The following is a 10,513-nucleotide window of genomic DNA, read 5'->3' as shown; positions in this document are numbered from 1 at the left end:
GTGTGTGTGTGTGTGTGTGTGTGTGTGTGTGTGTGAGTGAGAGAGAGAGAAATCAGTGAGTGTGCAACAAGTTATTCACGTTCGCTTTTCAGTTTTCGGTTTTCTTTGCTGCCGTTTTTTTATTTTGCACTTGAAAAAAAATCGCGTTATGCGCTCATTTCCTATTAGCTTGCAATTCAATTAAAACTAAATGAGAACGCCAAAGTCACAAACATAAACAAACAGAACACCGTCATCTTTGATTTTGGTCGTATCCATTGAAATTGGATATAGGCAAAAAAAACTATCTTGATGAAAAAACGCGAAATCAAAAAGAAAGCGCAAAACAAAACAAAAAACACATAGATGTGCTCGTAGAAAGAGAGTGCATATAAAATGGAGAATATAAAAAAATGAACTATTTTGCAAACAAACAATGGTGTGTTTATAGAGTTGAAAAATGTGTGTGCGTGGAAAATGTGTTGTATAAAATGCGGCATGAAAATTCATTGTAAACACATCAAAAGTAAAATATGAATGCAATTTGGAAAAACAAAATGTATCACATTTATACAATTACAATTGTTCACGCGAAAAAAAAAATTAATCGATGTTACCCCAATAGCAACGATAAAATGAAATCGTTTGTTTTTGTTTCAAGTGAAAATTGTTCTGTTAACAATCGGTGAAATTTGTATGTGGATGACGTGAGCGAGTGAATGAATAAGCGTGTTGTGTGAGAATCATTTTGCTTGTTTGTTGACTCGTGTCACTTACAAATCATCCAGTTACAATTTTCACACATGTATAAATGCATATGATGATAGACGTTCGTTTTGATCGCATTCAACATCAATCAACCGAGTAAATCATATGAGTGATTTCTCTGAATTTGTTTTAAATTTCATTGCATGCAAATCGTTCGTTTCAAACAAAAGTTCGTTTCACTTGCAACCCACTAGAGTTTGTCTTTTATCGTGTGTTCATTTTATCAAGTCAAAAAGTAACTTGTTCATGATTTGTGGCTCGATCCAACAGCGAACAACAAAATTGATAACTGACCTCATTCTAGAGAACGAATTTTTCGTGTTTAAAGTCATAAATCGCTAACATAAAACAACAACAATAAATCAGTGCCGAGAATAAAAAAAAAACACCTAAACTCACAGTGTGTAAAAAGAAAATTTCCGAAGCAAAAGTGAATTTATCAAACGGAAGACAGCAACGGCGGGGTATAGATAAAAAAAAATTGAAAAGAGGGAAAAACATTGAATAAAATTGAAAGTAAGAAAACCTTTTCATCGTGCCCCGGTTGCAAACCACTTTTATTCATTTTCACAAATGCCGCAAATAAACAAATAAACATAAAATACGCAAAAGTGACCATTTCATTTGAAAATATATATCATTTTGTATATAAGTTTTGCGAAATGGAAATAACAAAGATTTATTTTCGATATGATTTCGGCAATTTTTTTCTTTCTTTTTCGTTAAGGCAAGAAAAGATCATTGTTATAATTTTAAACGTATAAACTGGACACATACCTTCGACTTTTCCTAGGGCGAGCACACATATCGTCTGCAATGCTGGTATTGCCCAGGCAATCAGATGAAATAAATGCGATTTATTCTCGATGGCTTCGTGGCCCCATTTTAGTCCAGCCGCTAAAAACCAAGCGAGCGCTAAACAGGCCCACCATGCAAACGCTGCCATACAACAGAAATACAATGCCATAAATAAAATGGTGCATAATGTTGATTGCCGGTGTCCCTATGTTTGCATCATAAGTAAAAAAAAAAAGAAAAGAAAAAAATCGTTTAATTTATTAAAATGCGCACCAAATTTATAAAAATAACAATAAAAAGAGAGAGAAGTGAAATCAAAGACATCAAAAAGGAATGACGATTTAAACCCAAGTTTCTCGATCGTTGTGGTGGTACAAGAGTCGTAGTACGATATTTAATTTATTCTCAATCAATCATTTATTTAATGATAAGAATGGTTCTTGGAAAGATTTGTGGAGTTGTGAATGAAAATAAAGAAATAAACTGTGCTCGTTTGTGGTGAAGAGCAATAGGCATTAGACATATTGCAAATAAAAGACAATTTTTATGTTTTCTTTTTCAAATTTTCGTCCATTCAACCGTGTATTCAGCAGATATGAAAACTTTCAAGTAGACTCCATCAAATAAGCAAAATGTTTGAATAAAATCAAAAGTGACCAATAAAATTCAACAATTTAAATGAAATGTCGCGAGACAGATCGTAATAAACATTTTCTTGGTAATGCAATCATCTCTTGTTCTTAGAAATCGAATTTTCATCATCTCAAGACGCGACAGTAAAAAACAACAACAACAAAAGTCCGAAAATGTCCCCAAAAAAAAAAACAAATTTAAACATTGTACATTTCCTATGTCTGGACGCATGAATGCGAATGCCTTTACTCCCGCTCAATTTATTCAATAATTAATTTAATTTCAATGCGCTCAACCTCAGTGCGCCTGTTGTTTATTGCTGTTCGGGCTGTGCTTCATGTCCCTCTGTCCATTTGTGTAGCTGTTCGTCGTTGAATTATTGCAATATTGTTTGGCGATACGCTTGTTGTTGGATGTACGTTGAAATGGCGATAAGTGAAACAAATCAGAAAAAGAAAAGAAATTGATACAGTTTGTGTCTGATTGAATTGGTGATATGCGCCGGCTTGTCGATTTCCGCTGTCTATATGATTGTTTGGACATTGCTTGGCGTAAGATTTTCAGCGATGTATCTGCTGTGCAGTTTTTATTTCTTTCATTTTGTCTGTTCATTTGTTGTTCGTGTCTCTCTGTTCATTTACCTTCTTTTTTTTCTCTTCATTACATACGAAACGGGCCAGAAAAAAAATAATGTCGTCATGAATTGTACGCAACAGAATTCATTGAATACGGTGTAAGTTAGGCGTAAACCGAAGTAGATTTACACTTTGAGTTATTGTTAAGTTTGTAAGCACTCATTCCCTTTGGTTGTCGACGTACGCGTGCTCGCGATATGTCCACCGCGTTCATTGGCATCAAAGAGCGACTATTTCGCTGTCTTTTGAACACACAAACACAAGCACGCTTACAATGTGCTCGTCATTTTTCCTCTCGGTCTCTATCCGTGCTTTTACATTCTTTCATATGTACGTGTGTATTCTTGATAAAACTGAGCGCTTCATGTGTTTCTATTTCTTTTTATTGTGTTTGATTCTCTTTTTTTCCACGTCGTTTGTAACCAGTTCTTCGCTTCTTTTGTTTGGACGCACTCTTTCGTTTTTGCTCTTCTCTCTCTCTCTCTTCCTCTCTCCGTATATCTCCCGCTCCCGGTGTATGGCAACACAGACAATTTTATTTATTTTCTTCTCTTTGAAATAACGACAACTGTTTCAATTCTGTTTGTTACAAATATTTATTACATTACAGGATTTGTTTGATGTTATACTGCATATTTTCCAGTTCTCCATTCTCATCTCTTTCTGTCCTTCTATCTTGGCTGTTCCAGATACTGTGTGTGTGTTTTTTTCGCCGATTGGTCGGGTAGTTGTTTCTCTTTTTTTATTCGCATTGTTCGCCTTTCGGTTTGCCGCTGACGTTATCATTCAATAACGTTGAGATACACGCACGTTCTCCGAAATTGAACTTTACCTTTTAATATAATACAAAAAGATCCCGGCTCCTTTTATTATCTGGCAGCAATAATAAATGGCAATAAGATATTGCCTATCAAAACAATCAAGAGATACTCACACTGGTACGTATGATATCAAACATAATAAACACATATCTTAAGACGAAATATTGAGATCAGAAAGAATAACAAAAAACGCTGAAAAAGATCATCGCATCGTTTTTCTTCATCTTTCTTTTGAACTCGAAAACAAATCAACGCGGAGATAACATAAAAACAATGACATTTTGTATCACACGGTGAAATCAATCTTTTGTTCCTAATTCGGCTTGAGATATTGACAATTAACAACTTTTCTTGTTGGGATAAACATTTGTTTTCCACGCTTGTTTTGGATTTACTTATCGAAATTTCGAGATTGATTAATTACAATTTCGTGTTGATCGTACATATTTTTTCTTATTCGCCTACATTGTCGACATCGGGGACACACAAGTCAATATATCTGGCAACATTCTGGATGAAATCAAAACAGCCAATGTCATAAATTTAAGAACCATAAATAAAATATGCCCAATTTAGAAATTGTTGAATTGAATCACCCAATTTGCATGCAAAACTGTTGCAAAACAGGCGAAATAAACAATCGAATGCAATGTTTTATGCATATCATATACAACAATCCATGACAACTAACCAAAAGAAAAAAAAAAATATTACCACTTTATGAGATGCAATCGAATTTTATGCTTATATGATTTAAAAAAAAAAAATATGAAATTTATGATCAGAGCAAATATCGTGCAATATTAATTATTTTCGTGTCATTTTCTGAAGTTTTAATTTTTCATTTTGTAAAAAACAAGAAAGAACGTTTCTCAGGATAGTTTCTAATTGCACAGGTTGTAAAAATGTTTTTGCTTTTTCGATCAATAATGAACAATGCAATAAAAATTTCAAGAGGTATGGGAGTTCTCTCTTTAGAAACAAATCACTCGAATTCCGTACAATTAATTGTTAAACCATAATTTCTAAGATTCAAGTGACTTTTCTCCGGGGAAATAATTTTTTCCAAATCGAAAATGATTTAAAAAAATATTTTCAATGGCCTCTGACTCTACCAATTCATATAATTTAATTCACCTCTGTGCATTCAATCGAAGAAAACAAACAAAAAATTTAACAATCTACGACTATTTGATAAACAAATTTACAATGAAATAAAATGCGAACCAAAACTGAATGTGGGAAAAACATCCGTTCGTTTTGTGTCATGGCGTCGAAGATTACTGTCTCTCCGAAAATATAAACACATTCGTTTTGTTAAAACACGTGACGTTTGAATCGGAATTTGCAAAATGTTTGACAAACTGAGATGTTGCACATGGAATAATCGAAGAATTTTTGCGAATAATCGAAGTTATGCTGTGATAGAAATAGACATGAACTATGTTTTTTACTATCGATTTTTAGTTTTGATCGTTCGACTGAAGATTGATGACAACGTATATTTAATTCGAAATTGTTTGATTTTCGATCGATAGAAATATCTATTGACTGAATTTAAATGTTTGTAACGACGTTTTGTAAATATAAAAATTCGTTTCGTTTATTTGAATGACAAATCAATTTTCTGTAAACAAGGAACGTACATAAGATTGAAACGTCGGCAAATAAGCGTTTTCAAATAGTTCTCAAGATTCTAGAAATCGCAGAGATTACAGTTGATTGTGTTTTAAAACTTCAATTTAAATAAAGATCGGTACTTGGCATGAAATCAATCGCTTCCCAAAGCGGACGAAATACATTTTTGGTATCTTCTTTGTTAAGAACTAATAAAATGAATATATATTTCACTTACCATTGTAATGGTTGAATACATCGGAAGTTTGTTCAGTCGAATTGGTGGTGGGAATGGTTCACGACATGCAGCTGAATCACCAGCACCTAAACCAGCCACATATGCACATCCAACCACTAAATAGCATATCGCTAGAAATACAATTGCTCGTTCTGGATACCGAAATCGTGATGAATCGATCAAAAATGTTAAAACCTATATGTAGAAAGGAACAAAAAAAGAAGAAATTATTAAACATTCGGCAACGGAAAAAAAGAAGATTTTTGTATTGCTAAGAAGGGAAAAGCATTTATTTTTTTTTTCATCAAAATAAAATTGGGTAATCAAAAGCTCAAAGTTTTACAAAAGTCACATAGAAAACGTGACAACAATATTCACATCGAATTAGAAATTCATCGGTTTATATTGGAATAGAGTACAACTGATTGTCGTCATGAGCATACAGAGTCAATGGTCTCTATATTGGATATAGTGATTGCAATTGAATCTATAAATGTATTTGTGTGCGCATTTAAACTGAGATGAAGCGGCAAAAACCAATTAAAAAAAAATCAAAATCACAAAACATTGAAATGTTTTTGTGTTGTTTGCATGCAAAACCATACGATTGTGGCGTAATGTAAAGAGGCGACGAGAGAATTTTATGATTATTGCGCACACACACACGTACACCGAGCGAAAGACGAATTTCAAGTAATTTTTATTATAATATAGTGGATTCGAATTGCATATGGATCACGCGGTATGACCATAATGGTTGAGGGAAAATGCATTTTAAATTAGATCACGGTCTCCAGTGAATTACATTTCTCGACTTTACTGTTGCAATGTTGTCGTGTGGCGTGAATATATATCATCACGTCTCGTGAAGTGACTCTCGACTCTTCGTTATTTCGCAATTAGAATTTTAAAATATGCCACGAGTTTGAGAGTGACGTAACGAAAAAGCGTATCGAGACAAAAATCGTAACGAAATTCACTTGTGAAACTTTGACATTCGTTTATGCTTTTTTTTCTCTCTCTCCATTGTATTAAAACTCTGAAAACTTTATTCATCCCGCGTAAACTTGCTGAATACTAGGAATACACATCATTTTAAGCTAGAAGTTGAAGTTTGACCAAAAAATGTGCTTGCTTCGTTAAATGTTTGAACATTTAGTTACAAAATCGATTCAATTTTACCAATCGAAATTGAAAAAGTTGTGTTTGATTTCAATAGAAATTGGTGATATTGTCTTCCATGATATATTATTCCTTGTCGTTCCTCTTTTTCCCTGTGTGTACGGTTTTTTTTGCACGCGCCTTAAAATTTACTGCTCACGACCTTTTGGCGAGTCAACGATCGAATTACATTTTTCTTAGACATAAGCCAACAACATCCGTAAAGAATAACAGAGTCCAAAAGCCCATTGCAAATTTAGAAATATATTTACACCAGTTTGTTTTGGTGGCTACAGTCAATTGTTTGTTTATCATGGAAAAACATCGTCACTCATTGACATTCGTTGAATATTCGTTTTGGTTTATTTTTCTTTCTCAAAAGAGAGAAACTCTTTACCAGAGTTGAGAAGTAAGAAAAAAAAAATCTACAATCTTGGCGAATTCACGTTTAACAGATTCCCACAATGGAGCCCATTTGGTGTGTATGTGTGTTTGTGCTTTTTTTTCATCGTTTCCTTCACCTCAACGAAAACTGCAATGGATATTATTCTAGTCGTGTGAGCCATTCAAAGAAACAATTTCATGTGTGCATTTCCAGTAAAGTGAGGTAGTTGTACAAAAAGAACTACCTACTGCCTGAATTTTCTAAAAGCAACAATATTGTCATCAGTTTTCCAAGGGGCAACAACAAATATCGATTCCAATCCAAACATTAATTTACACAATGAACAGTTTTATCCAATTGACTGATGAAAATGACCAAAAAATTAACTTAATTCGGAATGACTATGCAACAGAACTTTTCTTGTGCTGTTCTTTCTAGTATTCAAATGCGATAAAAAATTATATGAAAAATCGGTGCCAATAGCTCTGCTATGGAACTATTGAAACGCATTACCCCTGATACCTTTGAATATAAAATTCGTATAGAGAAAAAGGTGAAATAAAGAATTAAAGGTAAGCTTATCCAATGATTCGGTCTATTCGAATTCTTTTTCTATTTTTTTTGTTCATTTCATGCAGCTGAATGTTTGAAGATAAAACGATCCTGCACGTATATGTACACCGCGAAAGCGTTCTACGAACGATGTTCGTTCAAATTGGCCATGAGTGTGAGTATGGATGCGGTGAATGTAGAATATGGTCGATAGCAAAATGACAAAAAGGCGAAAAAAACACATTTATCGAAATGCATTTGGGAAGCAATGAAAATAAGAAAAAATACGGTGAGTGAGAGGAAAAGGGTGACTGACGCAAAACGAATTCAAAATCGCAAAAGAAAAAAAGAATTTCAACACATGAAAAAGGAAGAGTGCGCTCACTGAAGCAGCAAAAAAAGAGAAATATTATAACCGAATATAAGGAGAATCTTCAAATGATACACAATACCGTTCCTTGACAATGTGCTATATTTATAAGCGAAATGAAAAGAGAGAAAGGGGGAATGAATTCAACTCCAACTGTAAACGACATGTGAACATGAGGCCATTTTTACCTTTGACTGTAACTCAAATAGAGGAAAATAAAACCGACGAAAAGCACAACATATTTCGCACTTGAGAATTGCACATATCAATGTAAATAGTAAGCGTGCAATACAACGATGAAGAATCTGAATGGTGCTGTTCATTGAGAATGAAAAACTCTTTTATTGGAATGTAAATATTCCGTATGGTGCCAATCATATTTAATCATTCCATGGGCAAAATGAACTATAACACATCCACATTACAAAAGGCATTTGCATTGGCTGGGCTAAATGGTGATATCAGCAGAAAAGAAAAAAAAACGCCATGTAAAATGAGCGAATATTCACACTTGCAAATTCAAACAAAAGCGCAATTTCAATATTGCCCAAACGAACACATACACAGAGTCAACCAACAGAGGAATTAAGCAAACATTAGTATGAAAATGTTTTAAACGCGTTTAAAATGTGCACATTTCACATGTTGTACTCCGCAATCAAATTCGTAGCGTTTATTTTCAGGAGAATTGTATATGGTGCAATTTGAAATAGCTTTGGTGCACCTTTAAATATGCGATGTATGGTTGTATAGCTACGCGTGGCTCATCGCAACCGACCTAAGCTGGTTGTGTTATATGTATCACGATACAATGGCATTTCGAGTATTCGCCATTTTTTTTTTCTATCCGGCTGTTAATTCAGCCATTCATTTTGATTATACAAACACATACAATGATTCATAATTTATTAAGATTCGAGCATAGCTTGGACATTCCACACCAATTAGTGGCACCAAATTGATAAGCTTCTACGTTGTGCCATTGAAAGAGAGAGCAAATGCTAGATTGCAATTGCACAGAAATTAATTATCTCGAATGGTTTTATTTGAATGCCTACACTTCGTTACGCAGATTCATCTCTCTCATTTACAGATGTTTCTGTATGACAACACCATATTCCCCTGGTTCTTTTGCTGATCTCTCTCACACACTGTTCAAAAAAAAACAATGCAATTCAGTTTTTAAATTAGAAACAGAAGATTTGTGTTAGATTAGAAGTTTCGTCGAGTCCCAAACACCTTAGCACCCGAAGCTATTCATAACATAAAGTAATAAAAAAAACTCAAAGTATTTTTTCGGGTGCTATTTTTATTACAGTTTCAAAATCACTATAATTCAGTGACACTTTGAAGAAAATTCATAAAACTTTATAACTGTCCCAAATTGAGATGACGCCAAAAAAAATCTCTTATGAGATTGCTTGCGGAAATTTATCAACACTTTAAAACTAAAAACTTTTCTAATCTTTAGATGAATATCGTAAATGTTATTGCATTAAAAGAATATAATGAATTTGGGTGGAATAAACAGATGCATAAAATTCGAAGAAACGGCAAAACACACGGCTCGTTAAACCAACGCACAAAATGAAAACCACATTTCCAGGAAGAAAAAAGAATATTTTCATTTCTGTAAATTTTTATTTGACATAGCAGTACTCACCGTAAAAAGACAGCTGGCACAACAAACAGCAGCCCATGATCCAACCCAATACCTTAGAATGGTGCGTTCATTCTCTTTGAAAAACAGTGCATGACATGGTGCACCGCAATTTTTCGTTTCCTGCAAAAAAAAAGAAAACAAGAACAAAATTAACGACCGAGTAAATAAATTAAAATGTTGTTTAAAAAATGTTTTTCTTTTGGTTTTGAGAACTTATTTTTAGAGAAAAAAAGTTGAATAAATTATTGTAGAAGCATATCTTTAATATAAGCTGTCAATATATTCCGATGACTTTGAACAAATTTTACTGCATAAATGATTTGGATTTAGCTGAATCGACATTCATTAAAATAATTTCAGTTTTTTTTTTGTTTTTGTTGATGTTGTTGTTATTATTCTTTTCATCTCATTCGCATCCATTTTCGTTCCTTATGCACAGGGATATATGTAATGAACGAAAAATTCAATGTAAAAGCAACATAATCAAGACATTCAAGAGATTTTTCCTCACATAAGTCGGACGTTATCGTCAACTCTGTAAATTCCAAAAGTGCCGGACTTCAGACAAATAGAACCGAGTGCATGTAATGTCGCACTCTTAAACACATTTCAAGAGAGTTGCTTTGCATTAAAAAAAAAACAAATCACACACATATCTATATATAAAAAAACCCGGGCAATGGGCTGACTTCAAGTGCAAGTGCGTTACACAGCATAATACTAAATACTTTAAAATGAGGTTCATTTTTTGTTGTGGCCATGCGATAACTGGAAACTTAAGCGAGAGACGTGAAATCGAATTCTATCAAAGAGGTAACGAAGAATAAACCGTCTAAATTCATAATCTGTACATTTAATACAAGATTAAAATGAGCATCCACATCGTACACTGA

The 10,513-nt window shown here is 33.5% G+C and overlaps 1 protein-coding gene across 1 annotated transcript in view; it reads right to left on the bottom strand.

The window, feature by feature from the left end:
- The window catches only part of LOC116352340 (frizzled), a 107,219-nt gene that overhangs the window by 76,649 nt on the left and 20,057 nt on the right, over positions 1-10,513 (bottom strand). Inside the window, exons 2-4 of the mRNA XM_031784855.1 lie at positions 9,621-9,740; positions 5,490-5,684; positions 1,525-1,750 (exon numbers count right to left, since the gene is read on the bottom strand). Of these exons, the coding sequence (XP_031640715.1) occupies positions 1,525-1,750; positions 5,490-5,684; positions 9,621-9,740 (541 nt within the window). The remainder of the gene's footprint in view (positions 1-1,524; positions 1,751-5,489; positions 5,685-9,620; positions 9,741-10,513) is intronic.

The sequence above is a fragment of the Contarinia nasturtii genome, unplaced genomic scaffold (assembly GCF_009176525.2).
Source record: "Contarinia nasturtii isolate CC-2019 unplaced genomic scaffold, AAFC_CNas_1.1 Cnas_scaffold_187, whole genome shotgun sequence".
NCBI classification, from domain to species: domain Eukaryota; kingdom Metazoa; phylum Arthropoda; class Insecta; order Diptera; family Cecidomyiidae; genus Contarinia; species Contarinia nasturtii.
This window is presented reverse-complemented; position numbering and strand designations above follow the sequence as displayed.